This window comes from Pelophylax lessonae (genome assembly GCF_965119305.1).
Source record: "Pelophylax lessonae genome assembly, chromosome: 2".
In the NCBI taxonomy this organism is placed as follows: Eukaryota; Metazoa; Chordata; class Amphibia; order Anura; family Ranidae; genus Pelophylax; species Pelophylax lessonae.
In genome coordinates, this window is record NC_138769.1 from 99,729,536 (window position 1) to 99,744,482 (window position 14,947).

Below are 14,947 nucleotides of genomic sequence, written 5' to 3' on the forward strand. Positions count from 1 at the left end.
GCAGAGAGATCGTCAGCAAGCATGGAGACACTCCTGGGGGTCTTTTATTGCTGTTTTTTGGGGGATATCTCCTGACTATGAGTTTTATTCCTACCTGTGGGGTATTTCAGTCTAGTCCCTATTGCGGTGGGATCGCCGCTATTGCGATTTAAAGCGTCAGCACCATAAAAGCTTTTATGGAGTCCCAGGACAGCAAATTCCCCCCAGCTTTGGTGGATGATTCAGGTACGTCTGAATCATCTGCGATTACTGCTGCACTTGTGACTTTAGTGTCCAAGGTGGATCTATTGATGTCTGAACGGGATTCTAGAAAAAGGCCTAAGCTTTCTCTCTCCTCTGATTCAGAGTCTGATATGGTTGCCATAGACTGTGTATCCCCTGAAGGTTCTCAGTCCTCTCACTCGGATGGGGAGGCGGGGGATGAGGAGGGGGATGATTCCCCCCCTGGAACGGCCAGAGAACGCGCTGCTATGTCTGCGCTTATTACCGCTGTTAAAGATACACTATATTTAGAGGATGAGCCCAACCCACCAGGTAAGCGGTCTTCCTTTTGGGACCCGTAGAACCCAGAAGGCGGCACAGGTGTTTCCTTGTCCCGCTGAGTTTCACGAAACGGTGAACGAGCAATGGCGCAATTTGAAGAGCAATTTTGTGGTACCAAAATGGTTTCAGCTCCGTTGTCCCTTTGCGTCTCCTACGGATTTGCGCTGGTCCGTGACCCCTAAAGTGGATCACACTGTGTCCAGATTGAACAAGGCCTCTCTTATGCCCACGGAGGATTCTACGGTGTTCAGGGACCCTGCGGATGGAATCTCTTGCTCGCCACTCCTATATGGTGGCGGGTTCCTTGATGAAACCTATTTTCGTGATAGTCTCTCAGACTGTGGTAGATTGGACCAAGGTGCTCAGACGCACCCTTGTGGCTGATTCTGCCCCTCCTACTACTTTGGAGATGGTGGACCAGATTATTCAGGCTGTCCTGTACCTGTGTGAAGCAGCCTTGGATGAGGCCCCTTTAGCCGCAGGACTGTCTGCTGTCGCGGTGATAACCCGTCGTTTGGTGTGGCTGAAGAGCTGGTCAGCTGACCAGACTTCCAGGAAGACGGTGTCTGACATCCCTTATGCGGGGAATCACCTTTTTGGGGACTCCCTGGACGAATTGGTAAAAGGGGTCACTGGGGGCAAGAGCACTTTGCTGCCCCAGAATCCCAAGGATAAGTTTTTCCGCGGTAAGCGGGGCCCTTCCTTTAAACCAAATCGGGGGTCCTTTCGTGCCTTCAAGGCACAGGACAAGGGCAAACCCTTCAAAGGCCATGGCGGCCAAAGGAAGCCTTGGGCGGGCAAGTCAAAAGCAGCCCAAGCTGGCGCGGTGGCCCAGTCTGCCTCGACCTGAAGGGACGCCCTCACCCGTTCCAGGGGTGGGGTGACATCTGCATGGTTTTCTCAAACCTTGGCTGCTCCGGATTCCGGACAGGTGGGTTCAGGAAATCATTCAATCAGGTTACAAGATCGAATTCCTTTCGCGGCCAGCGGAAAGGTTCTTTCCCTCAAATCTTCATTTGACCCCAGATCGTTTGCAAGGTCTTCATCGGGAGGTTCAGGATCTTCTCGCCCAGGGGGTAATCGTCCCGGTGCCACATCGGGACAGATTTTGGGGGTTTTACTCAAATCTGTTCACTGTGCCCACAAAAGGAGGGCAAGGTACATCCAATTCTGGACTTGAAAGCTCTGAACCGCTTTGTGCGGGTTCAAAAATTCCGCATGGAATCCCTCCATTCGGTGGTGGCCTCCCTGAGCCCGGGAGATTTCCTGGCTTCCATCGACCTCAAGGATGCGTATTTACACATCCCCATCTTCGAGGGTCATCAGAGGTACCCCCGATTCGCTATCGCGGAGGAACACTATCAGTTTGTGGCGTTACCTTTCGGTCTCGCTTCGGCTCCAAGGGTGTTTACCAAAGTGCTGGCTCCTGTTCTAGCCCTGTTACGGGCGCAGGGAGTTGCGATTTTGGGATATCTGGACGATCTCCTGTTAAGGTCGAGTGCCAGTCAGAGCCTCTTACGCGATCTGTCAACTACGGTTCAGACGCTCCAGGAGTTCGGGTGGACCATCAACATTCAGAAGTTTACTTTGTCTCCTTCTGTTCGCCTCCCTTACTTGAGGATGGTCCTGGATTCCGCCCAAGCAAAAGTCTTTCTGCGGGAGGACAAGCTCCAGACTCTGCAGTACGAGGTCAGGTCCCTCAGGGACAGAGAATCCTCGTCACTCAGGACCTGCATGTGTTCCCTGGGATTGATGGTGTCAGCCTTCGAGACGATACCGTTTGCACAGTTCCACACACAATCTCTCCAAGCGGAAATCCTAGCCAGGTGGGACAGGCTTCCTCAATCCTTGGAAAGGAGGATATCTTTGAGTCGCCATGCCAGAGAGGATCTTCTGTGGTGGCTCCAGTCTCCGGCTACGACGGAGGGGGAAGTCCTTCCGGCCGTTTTTGTGGACGGTGATAACCACAGACGCCAGCCTATCGGGCTGGGGTGGCGTTCTGGGCACTCTGTCTGCCTAGGGCACTTGGTCGGAGGAGGAATCCTCCCTGCCGATAAACGTCTTGGAACTGCGAGCGATCAGACTGTGCTTACTCCGTTGGTCGGATCATCTTCAGGGCCGCCCTGTGCGGGTGCAGACGGACAACGCCACTGCGTTGGCTTACATCAATCACCAAGGGGGCACCAGGAGTGCCCGGGCGGCCCAGGAAGTGACTGTCTTGGGCCGAGACACACGTCCCGGCGATTTCGGCAGTTCACATTCCGGGTGTGGAGAATTGGCAGGCCGATTATCTGAGCCGCCAGACCCTGGACCAGGGGGAATGGTCCCTACACCCGGAGGTGTTTCAGATGCTGTGTGCGCGATGGGGATCCCCGGATGTGGATCTGTTCGCGTCCCGGCTAAACAACGAGGTAGGAAGGTTCGTGGCAAGAACGCGCGATCCTCTGGCAGACACCTCGGATGCGCTGGTGGTGCCTTGGAATCAGTATCGACTGATTTATGCCTTCCCCCCCGATTCAGTTGTTGTCCAGGTTCCTTCGCAGGTTGGTCTCGGGACCGAAGTTGGTGATTCTGGTGGCCCCGGACTGGCCGCGCCGGTCTCGGTACGCGGACATCATACAACTGGTCGTCGAGCCTCCCTGGCGGCTCCTGTTACGGGACGATCTGCTGTCTCAGGGGCCGATCTTCCATTCTGCTTTATGTTTGCTGGCTTTAACGGCGTGGCTGTTGAAAGCCAGGTCATGAGAGATCGGGGTCTCTCGTCGGCCGTCATTCCTACCCTGCTCAAGCCTAGGAAGGCCTCGTCTGGTAAGATCTATTACCGTACCTGGAAGGCTTATTTTGCCTGGTGTGAATCCAGGGGCATCCATCTTTGCTCCTTTTCGGTGGCAAGGGTGTTGGCCTTCCTGCAAACTGGTGTGGACTAGCGTCTTGCGCTGACCACGATTAAGGGTCAGTTGTCTGCACTGGCAATCCTTTTCCAGCGCCCCTTGGCGTCAAACTCTTTGGTACGCACCTTTATTCAAGGGGTGCGTCATTTGGCTCCTCCTAGGAGAGCGCCTTTACCTCCTTGGGACTTGAATTTGGTCCTGTCCGTTTTGCAACGTCCTCCCTTTGAGAGCATTCGGGAGATTCCTCTGCCTGTGCTGTCTCGGAAGGTTGCCTTCCTGGTGGCGATCACATCTGCCCGCAGAGTGTCGGAGTTGGCGGCCCTGTCATGGCGCTCCCCTTACCTGGTTGTTCATAAGGATAAGGTGGTCTTGCGACCTAACCAAGCTTTCCTTCCTAAGGTGGTTTCAGATTTTCACCTGAATGAGGATATTGTCTTGCCTTCGCTGTGTGCGAATCCTACACATCCTAAGGAGTTTGCCTTGCATTCCTTGGATGTAGTCCGGGCGATCAGGGTGTACCTGGCGTCTACTGAATCCTTCAGGAAGTCGGATTCCCTTTTTGTCCTTCCCGAGGGACCTCGGAATGGTATGGCTGCGTCTGCGGCAACCATTTCAAAATGGATCAGGCAGACTATTGTACAGGCCTATTCTATTAGGGAGCGGGTGCCACCCTTCCCTGTCAAGGCGCACTCTACCAGAGCGGTGAGTGCATCATGGGCTTTCCGACATCCGGCTTCGGTGGCCCAGGTGTGCAAGGCAGCGACTTGGTCGTCTGTGCACACCTTTTCCAAGTTCTACAAACTTGATGTTTTGGCATCAGCAGATGCCTCCTTTGACTGCAAAGTTCTGTGTGCGGCAGTGCCTTGAGGGGGTCATGGCGTTGGCCGGTCTCTATCTGTTGGGGTGTTTTCCCCCTTGTTTGCTTTCCTGGGTTGTTTGCGCCAGTTGAGCTTTTCTGTTACCCAGAGTTTTTACCTTTCTGTTCAGATAAGGTTCCTTTCTCTGACCTGGGTGCTGCGTTGCCTTTGTGACGGTTGCGCTTCCCACCCCTCATGTCTACACTGCTTTGGGACATCCAATTGGTGAAGACTGTATGAGTGGGCGGCAACTGTCTGAGGACATAAGAGAAAACTGAATTTTTGTAAAATCTTACCATAAAATTCCTTTCTCTGAGTCCTCTGACAGTCGCCGCCCCCGCCCCTCTTTTGGGATTAATTTGGACTTTAACTGCTTGCTACCAAACTGAGTTGGGAATTCTGATAGCAGGGGGGTATGGGACCAGTGGTACAGCCCCCTACAGGTGTGTCTATGTAAATTGCTTTATTTCTAACAAGTCTTATGCCTAGCTTGCTCCTATGGATAAGAGGTCAATACCCATTGGTGAAGACTGTATGAATGGGCGGCGACTGTCAGGACTCAGAGATAGGAATTTTACGGTAAGATTTTACAAAAATTCTGTTTTTTTTTTTTTTTTTTTTTTCCTTTTTTAGCAATCACATATTCTCTGTTCTCAGCTGCATAAGAGCGGAGGAGGAGGGGGGTAGGGAACAGCAGCACACTGATCTTCCCAGCAAACGACTCTGCAGTGGGGGACATTGAAGGAGAGGCACACTATGTTCCCAGTACAGCTCAAGAAATGACCGCATTGTGTTCTCCTGCTTAGTGGAGGAGTTATGCAAATATTAAAATGCCTTTATGGGTGGATATCAGTCTGGAGAAGTGGACGATCCTAGGCAGGCTGCATTTGCATGTAGCCAGCCTTAGGTAATGCCCACATGTGATGCTGAGCCCCCATGTTTGAAATAACTGAAAGCCAAATTAATGAAAGGGGCAGACCAGAAATGGTAAAACTGGGGATCCAAGTCTTGATGATGATGATGATGATTTCTTGATGATGATGTTCTCCAGGCCGGAAACGAAAATGAGGCAAGCTCTCTGACTTGCTGAGAAGCTCAGTGTGCAGTAAAATCAGATTAAACAATTTCAGTACAGGAGAGAATCCTGTATGAAACACTAGTATTCTAATGATAATACCACGTGTACTTTTTAACTGATACTTATTGAGTCCTTACTAACAATTTTCTGCTCTTTTCCTTTTTAGAGTTGGCACACCAAAACGTTGAATAGTCTGAATTCTACAGATATCCTAAAACTGCGGCCAAATGCAAATTACTGTGTGTGGGCGGACGTAAAAGCGGGTTCCAATATAGGAACTTTTGAACCATCCCCACAGAAATGTGTCCTCATCCCAGAAGTATCCAGAGGTACGACAACACTATTATGTTGCTTTTACATTGTAATGGTTGTATTACATTGATACAGAAAAGTAACTCCTCTTTTTAGTGCTTGTTTGCACTGCAATGCAGTGTGGGAAACCCACGTTCTGTTTGCGTTTTCTGCTCCAAGTTCAAAATGCTCAGTGCCTGCGACCTGCAGCGGGTGTCAATGTAAAGGTAACGACACCCCAAAGGCAGATGGCAAACCCAGTTCATTTGCCTGCACTGCAAAGCATGGTACCAAAGTACTATGCCATCTGCTGGCTGTGCATTTTTAAAAGTAGTGCATGGTGTGATGCTGTGCGATTTTAGCCCATTCAGATGGTCTTAAAAAGCACTGCACTCAAAGTGCACAGGAACACAAGCGTGTTTCTGGTATGAACCAGCCCTTAAAGTGTAAGTCCACCCTAAAACTGAAATCCCTGCATCTATAGACATCCACAATCTAACACTAACCTATCTAGCCCTGTAAAGAAGAAATCGGTATCCTTTTTTAAGCTGATCCGACCCAGTGTCCAGCGGCGGAAGCTCTGCAGAGGACACGGCTGACTACAGCTGTGAAATGAATGGGGAGTGACGTCACCGATAGAGTTACTATGGGGCTTCCGTTGTCAGATGTGTCCTCTGCATCCGCCTCCACAGTGAAGCCGCAGCTGACAGCTCAGCGTGGGATTGAGTCGGATCGGCTTAAAAAAGGTATGTATACTGATCTCTTCTTTAAAAGGCTAGATAGGTTAGTGGTAGATTGTGGATGTCTGCAGATGCAGGGATTTTAGTGTTTAGTTGGACTTGCACTTTAAAACAGAGATTGCAATAAAATGCATCAGGCCTTCACTTACACAGGGCTTTGGACTATCATCTCAACCCATATGAGCTCTGGACCAATCGCCAAGCACCAGCACTACCAAATGGAAAGCAGGGGAGTTGCATGCTGTCCATTGAGCGCACAGTGCCCATGTGCCAGTGACGTCACCAGCTGCTTCACATGTAAATATCTCCTAAACGTGTACCTGAAGGTACAAGATAAAAAGTGGAGTTTACTACCACTTGAAAGGAAATTTTTGAACTAGATTAGACTAGACTATGGCCAGTGTTAGACTGATGAAAACGAAACAATCTCTAAATAGCCTAAGGCAAGCTAATACACAGTGCGCATTTATTTCCTGTAACCATGGGTTGCTGTGCCATTGTCTTCTCCTGGCAGGGGAAGCCGTCCCCATCAGGAGGAGACGGTTATTATTGCTAGCGGCTATACCAGCAAGTGAATTCTGGCAGGCTGGTTGTAACCAGTTTAATCGATCAACTTGGTACATTTAGCCTGCCCATGTACAGCAGGGACTGGCTGAGATTCAAACAGTCTATGGCCGGCATTAGTTTTGGTCAGATTTAGATCAGAAGTTGTTTAGCAGGAGGGCTGGTTGTGTTTGTCTGGCATTCAGATATTCACTTCAGGAAGGATTTTGAAATTATGGAAGAGCAAAAAAAAAAAAAATCGGTAGTAAAAAATGTTAATAAAAAAAATACTTTTAACCACTTCCATAAGGCTGGACGTCATATGACATCCTGTTCTTTCAGTGGAGATATCTGAATGATGGGTGCAGCTGCAGGCATCGTTCAGATATCTTTTTTTTTTTTCTGCCGGCGATTCCCTGCACAGTAAAAACAATCATAGCGGCTCCGCTCTGCAAGACCTCCCCTTTAACTCTAATCTGGTTACCTGTAAAAAAAATTTAAAGCATAGCCTATAGGGATTTTTAGGTACCGAAGTTTGGCGCCATTCCACGAGTGTGCGCAATTTTAAGTGGTGTTTTGGGTATCTATTTACTCGGTGTAACATCATCTGTCACATTATACAAAACAACTGGGCTAACTTTACTGTTTTTTTTATTTTTTTTAATTCATGAAAGAGTTTATTTATTTTTTTTTATTTCAAAAATAATTTAAAAAATTGCTGCGCAAATGCTGTGTGACAAAAGATTGCAATGACCACCATTTTATTCTCTAGGGTCTCTACTAAAAAATATCTATAATGTTTGGGGGTTCTGTGTAATTGTCTAGCAAAAAAAATGATTTTTACATGTAGGAGAAGAATGCCAGAATTGGCCCGGTATGGAAGCGGTTAAGGTACATTTTTTTTTTTTTTTTCAATATTGGCTCATAGGGCTCTTTCTATAAATGTTCTTTCACAGCTTTTCATCCAAGATTCAAACATTCTTATTGGATTCAATTGAACAAATAGGTGAAAGCTGTGTGAATTTTGTGTTAAAACACTTATAATGTATAATATATGATAATGTGTAATCACTGAAAATACCCTGTAGCTTTCTTTTAGCCATCAATCTTATACATGACCCCATGTTTTTCTTATTACAGATGACAGAACGTATGTGATTCTCTCTGCCGTGTGCGGCATCTTACTGTTCCTTGGAATATTACTGTGTTTATTTGCACTAGACAGAGCCGGATACATAGGCATGCACAGGAAATTCTTCCCAAAAGTCCTGGTGCGTACATTTAATGTCTTTTTTGTCTTACCAGTTCTACATTATAGTGAGCTGGCTTCTTTTGTTGTTCTTTTATTCTGTAGATTTGACTCAGTGCTGCTCTGGCCAAAGTTCCCATCTCCACAGTGCTAGAGATCCTACAGTGTAAGATATTTGGGGGGGGATTGTACATCTCTTGGCCCCCTGCTGCTGTGGTTTTCTTCTGTCAGTTCCTATGTTACCAAAGGGCATAGTAGGGGTTGGTGGATCAAACCACTGAGCTTATTGGGGGACCATGAAATGAACACTTTCTGGTACCGATTTTCTAATAAGACATACTGCACAGATTTATGTGAATGGCAGAAGAGTGGAGTTTTAGTTCCCCTTTACAAAAGTCCCCTAAGCTGTAGTGCAGACCACGCCACATCTTTTCTTCTGCACCACGGATCCTTGAAGCTTCACTTCCTGGACAGTAGGCCATGTATGGGAGAAGCCGCAGAGGCTTAAATGAACCCCCAGTGAAAACCCATATTTATCATTCTACAGGCAATCATTAAGGAATATTGTATATGGGTGGGGGAGAGGATGTATGCGGTTATCTGAAGCTCAGCCTTGCATAAAATAGTTTTGTCATGTAAAGCTCTTTGTTCCCAGAAGATAAGGAGCCTCCAGCTGTAGCCTAGTCCATTAGTTCACTTTGAAGTTTTCGGCCTTGGAGCAACATGTGGGATGGTTACCTTGCTGTCCAAGGACTTTGATAAAATAATTAAAAATAACTGAGCATAAAACAGAGGAAGGAAACTGTTCTTATTTTTTTCATGTATAATAGTTTTATAATAAAAAAAAAAAGTGTGTGTGTGTACAATATATAGTGTGTGTATGTATATATATATATATGTATTTGTATGTATGTATGTATGTATGTGTGTATATATATATATATATGTGTGTGTGTGTGTATATATGTGTGTGTGTGTATATATATATATATATATATATATATATACAAACACACACACACACACACATCAAGGTGATTGTAAACCAGGGCTTGACAAATTTTCCTGAAATCTAGGAGCCAGCTAAAATATTTTTTTTTTTTTTAAACAAACAACCAAGCTTTATTTCCAAAAAAATAACTAACATACTAAATAATTTACACACAAAGACGACTAGAACCCCACTCTCCTCTTTAGCGCAATCAGATGGAAACAGACCGTCTGTTTCCATCCGATGCCATCTGATCCGATCCACGGGATGGATAGAATATAGAACCACCATCCATCTGTTTTTGGCAGACAGAATCAGATGACAGCAGATTACTGCTCCATAGAGGAGACTGAAGGGTCCCATCAGGTCTGCCTGAAAAAACTGACAGGCAGGACCTGATCAGACAGCCCATGTGAAAGGGGCCTTTGGCTGTGGCATGGCGATGAGGGGAAAAAAAAAATATTATTATACAATATATAATTTTTTTTATTATAATTGAAAAAAAAAATAGAAAAATACATTATTTTTTATTTTTTTATAATTGAAAAAAAATTTTTTTTTTTAATAATTAAAAAAAAGAAAAATGTATTAATTAAAAAAAATAAATTAATAATAATAATAATAATAACCACACTCCCTGTCCACTTAACTTTTAAGCAAAGGTAAGTGGACAGGGAGATGAAGCCTGCAAAAACTTACCTCTCCTCTTGGGGAAGGAGATGGACAGGCAGGGGAAACAGCCATTAGTTACTGCTTGTCAAACTCCCGGCCACCACAAGAGGGTGCCAGTTCCCCGTTCTCTCACTGAAGAAGGCCGAAAGGCCGCGGCCTAAATTTTCGGACGGCGCGGAAGTCCGTCCACTTGGTGAGTGGTTGGGGGGAGGGGGCGCAAAAGGGACAGGACAACCTCTTGCAGTGAACCCTAGGCGCCAGGTCGCTAATTCTTCCAGTGTAGGGCTGTACAGAGGGGGCGTGTCAGGACAAGTCTGATGATTTGAGGAGAGCAGGCTGAATTCCCAGCATAGCTAGAGAGCTGACCACGTTGTGTTCTCCTGCTTAGTGTGGTCAGTTTTTAATAGGAAAGCAGTGGGACTAGCAGGAACACCAGGGATTTCACAGAAAGCAAGCAATACAAAGAAAAGAGGATACGTTCTCATTCAAGTACATGGTACAGCAGACGCGTATCAGGAATATGCATTGTTCGGGTAACAAACAGTTTAGGTCTTGAAGACCCTCACTTTTACTGAAAAATGGGACCTGCAGCCCACCAGTCCATACCTGTCTGCATAAAACCTTTTGAAGGGTATTCAAATCCTATTGAAGGTCTTCTAATCTGTCAGTCTTGATCTGTTAAATAGAACAATGAGAGTCTTTTAGTTAAGGGCTCTTTCACACGGTCTGCCTCCGTAGGCAGATCCGTGCTGCTCAGCGAGGATCGATCCGCCGATCCCCGCTGAGCCGGCAGATGACAGCTCCGTCTCCGCTTGCAGTGCGGAGAGGGAGGTGTCACAGCTCCCGCTGCTCTCTATGGGGGATCGGATGAGAGCGGACCGCCTGTCCGCTCTCATCCGATCCCTGAACAGATGGAAAAATAGGGTTTCCATCTGTCCGGATTTCACGGACAGGATCGGATACGGATGGCAGCGGGTGTCAGCGGAGGTGTCTCCGCTGACATCCGCTGCCCCATAGAGCTGCATGGAGGATCCGATCAGGTCCGCCTAAAAAACTGACAGGCGAATCTGATCGGATCGCCCGTGTGAAAGAGCCCTAACACTGTTCTAAACATGAACAAAATACCTGTTGATTCTTCTAGAAATCTTTCTGACTGACAACTTCTGAAGCTCTAAAGCTCTATGCCCAAGCTGCTTTCTTATCAGTTGTATTGTTGTCAGATGAGGATGATGGAACCCTTCCCCTCCATTATATGGAGAGCATGAGGTGTTCTGTAGCCTTAGCACACTTTCCCTCCTGGGGTGGCAACGCAGCTTCTCCATGGAATACGGTACGGGGAGTGAGTGTTGTCACCCTTTGGACAGGAAGTGTTACTGGCAGGACCACCGGGTGAAAAAATAATTATTCAGCCACGACATCTGAGGAATGGCAAGCTGCAATAGCTACGTTTTAAGTTCTGGGTTTAGATACACTTTATTTGTAAATTTTCTCAATAAGGAACACGAAAGCTCTATTCACACCTAAGCCTATCATTTTCAGGTGTTTTTTTTTTTTTTTTTTTTTTTTTTTTGGGGCGTTTTTTCAGGCGTTTTTCTGCAGGTGTTTGGAGACAGGCATTGACATCTAACAAAAATGCTTGTAATCTGCCAAAAAAGAAGTTCATGTAATTTTTTGAGCTTCAGGCCCTGTTCACACCTGAGCGTATTTCAGCTCTTAAAACGCTCATCTCTGAAGTCTCAAAACGCCCAACAAGCAAAATCCTTTTCATTTCAATGGCCCCTGTTCACATCTGAGCTGAAGCAAAACGCCTAACTAAATATAGATGGGATGTGGGGGTCAGCTGGGGGTGTCAGGGTCTCACCTCAGCAATGGCAGCTGCCAGCTCAGCAGGTCCCTGCACAGCTTCCTCCAGTACTGGGGGGGGTTGATGCTCCTGTCCTGGGGTCAAGTAAAATTGCCAGTGCTCAGCCCCGCAGCCTGAGTCAATCAAGTCACATGTGTCCTGACTCCCTAGCGCTCCCTGCCTCTGCCTGCCTCCAAGATCTGGGAGTTGTCGTTTCCTGGCTGGCTGCGCTGCTCTCAAGTCTCCACCCACTAGGAGATTGAGCATGGCCATGGACTACAACTCCCAGAATGCATCAGTGTGGTCAGCTAGTTAGAGGCTGGCCGCTTGCCTGACAGAAACCACAAGACGAAAAAAAAATAATCGTAAATGCAGGAGACTGTCTGGAGTTCCGCGGGCCGCAGATTGGACATGCCTGCTTTAAGCTATTGTATGGATCATAAGACTGACTGAACAGTAATACAGATATCTCAGCCTTGCATTTAACTGTTTAGATGACATTTTGCTTTGTTATCATAGATATGTATTATGTTTAACTATGCCATTTTTTTTCCACTTAAGAAATCCTTGCCCCAGTCGGAGAGTAGATACAGTGCAAGTAACGAGTGCCCTTCTGCGGCATACATTGTACCAGTGGAAGTAGTAAGTCAGGAGCTAGATGTGGAGAAAAGCCAAGAAGATAAAGACCAGTACAAAGAAGGAGGCTACGCCAGCAGAAAAAAACTGTTGGACAGTGACACCAGTGCAGGAGACAGCAGTGGTCCAGTACTTTCAAGTAATTCTTCATCCTTAGAGTCCAGTGGTCAGATGACTGGATCCTCGGATGAAGAGAGGATCTCCACAACGCACCCAGTAGACTTGGACATAATAACAGATTCATCTGGGAGCTTCTCACCAATACCAACCACTGCCTTTGAATCATCGCCAGACCTTCCGTTCAACAACAGTGGGGTCTTCAACGTCAATCTAAACTCAATATGTATAGGAAATCCAACAAATACATGGACAGGTCTCAAAACTGGAGGAACTTTGGAAGTAAAGCCAACTGAAGAACCAGATATGAACTCAGGACAAGGGTTCTCACTCAATGGGGACATCAATGCATGTATATCCAGTGTATTAGTAGATTTGCAACCAATGGCAATTGAGTATGGCAGTGATAATTATGAAGAGGACTTTTCAGATGATGGTGATAATTGTGATGTGGATGATCATGTTGTTTCAGGGTACATGACACGGTGAACTGGACACTATACAATTTTATTACCACTTGTATTTTTTATATATTTTCTTTTTTATATCCTTTTTTTTTTTTACCGTGAAATAGCATTGGAACTCAGGTGATTAGAAAAGGTTAATATGGAGCCTTTGGTTTTCTGTACATAATGTACAGAATTGAAACATAGCTGTGTAAAAAATAAAGACATTTCATGGAGTATAATCTCAGGAAAATTAGAAAATGTAACTTTTTATTATATTGGCACATAATTTAAAAGGTACCCCTGTGGCTCACCCTCCAAGATCCAGAAGTGTAGACACAGTATCAAACAACAAATACCTAAAAGGTAACTCCACTTTCATGGAAAAAAATATAGCAAATACAGCGTATACAATTGCAACACAAGCCATATTGTAATCTAATTTTTTTTTTAATTACCTCTTCATTTCAAGCCTCAGCCGCTGTAATTTTCTATAAAATCAAATGGAATGGGACAGTTTGAAGACATTTTGTACACTCTTGGTGTACAGAATGCCTTCAGAAATATAATTTCCTGCTTGTGTGATTGGCCCACTGATTTTCCCGAAAGTCTGAACTAAGATATAAGTCAGATTTTAGACATCTCTGCAACAAATTTCAAGCAATTGTAAAATCTTGTTTTTTTTTTTTCCTTTAAAAAATAACAAGCATGGTATAATTACCTGCTCTGTTGTAGTGGATTTCCACAGAGCAGCCTGGATCCCCCTCTTCTCTGGTCCCTCTTCTGCTCTCCTGGCCCCTCCTTCCTGTTCAGTGCCCCCCACAATAAGCGTTGAGCCAAGGCACCTGAGCCAAGTCACAGCTCCTTGTGTCCATTCAGACACGGAGCCCTGACCCCGCCCTGCTCACTCTCTCCTGATTGGCTAGCTGACTTTGATTGGCGGCAGCCAATGGCGCAGCTGCTGTGTCTCAACCAATCAGGAGGGAAAGTCTGACGGCTGAGACACTCATGGATATCGCTGGACAGAGGGACCTCAGGTTAAGTGTTAGTGGGGCTGCTGCACACAGAAGGTTTTGTTATCTTAATGCATAGAATGCTTCTTGGCTTTACAACTCCTTTCATTTTGTTGAGATACTCTCTAAGGCCCCATTCACACCTTTTGTAGCTTGAAGCTCGAAACTCCAAAATGCTGGAGAAAAAAAAAATCAATTTTCTCTTTCGTTCACTGACGGTCACAGCTCCAGAATCTTCTTGACATAGTTACATAGTAGTTGAGGTTGAATAAAGACCATAGCCCATCCAGTTCAACCTGTGTAGGTGTGTGTGGCCGTAATCATTTCCCAAACCCCTGAATGTTATGATCCTTGAGATGTGTGCCCAAGAGTCTTTTAAAAGTAGCCATACTTCCCGCAGTTACTATTTTATTTGTGGTAGAGAATTCCATAGTGTTGTAGCCCTTACTGTAAAGAACTCACTGCGTAGCCTGAGGTTAATACGCTTCTCTAATCGCATTGTATGGCCTCGTGTCCTCGTGCATTCCTTGCGACTGAATCGTTTTTTATTTCTATGATGAGATCACCGTTGAGGTATTTATAAATCGCTATCATGTCCCCTCTCAGGCTTCTCTTCTCCAGAGAGAATAAATCAAGCGCTTGTAAGCGATCTTCATAATTAAGGTCTTCTAATCCCCTAGTTTAGTTGCCCTTCTCTGGACTCTTTCCAGCTCCAACACATCCCTTCTGAGGACTGGCGACCAGAACTGGACAGAATACTCTAGATGCGGTCGGACCAGTGTTTTATAAAGTGGTAGGATTATATTTTTATCTCTGGAATACATCCCCTTCCTTATGCATGCTAATATTCTGCTGGCTTTGGCAGGTGCAGCTTGACATTGCATGCTATTGCTAAGTATATCTTCTATTAAGACCCCCAGACCTTTCTCTATTTTTGATTCCCCCAGAGTTTCCCCCCCTAACGTGTATTGTGCTTTTATGTTTTTAGTCCCCAAATGCAATACCTTACACTTCTCCACATTAAACCTCATTTGCTA

At 45.9% G+C, this 14,947-nt stretch overlaps 1 protein-coding gene across 1 annotated transcript in view; it reads left to right on the plus strand.

Annotated features, from left to right (window-relative positions):
- The window catches only part of LOC309547715 (interferon alpha/beta receptor 2-like), a 35,165-nt gene extending 22,137 nt beyond the window's left edge, over positions 1–13,028 (plus strand). The window contains exons 5-7 of the mRNA XM_082247663.1: positions 5,536–5,698; positions 8,084–8,214; positions 12,260–13,028. Of these exons, the coding sequence (XP_082103789.1) occupies positions 5,536–5,698; positions 8,084–8,214; positions 12,260–12,940 (975 nt within the window). The 3' untranslated portion in view covers positions 12,941–13,028. The remainder of the gene's footprint in view (positions 1–5,535; positions 5,699–8,083; positions 8,215–12,259) is intronic.
- The last annotated feature ends 1,919 nt before the right edge of the window (positions 13,029–14,947 follow it).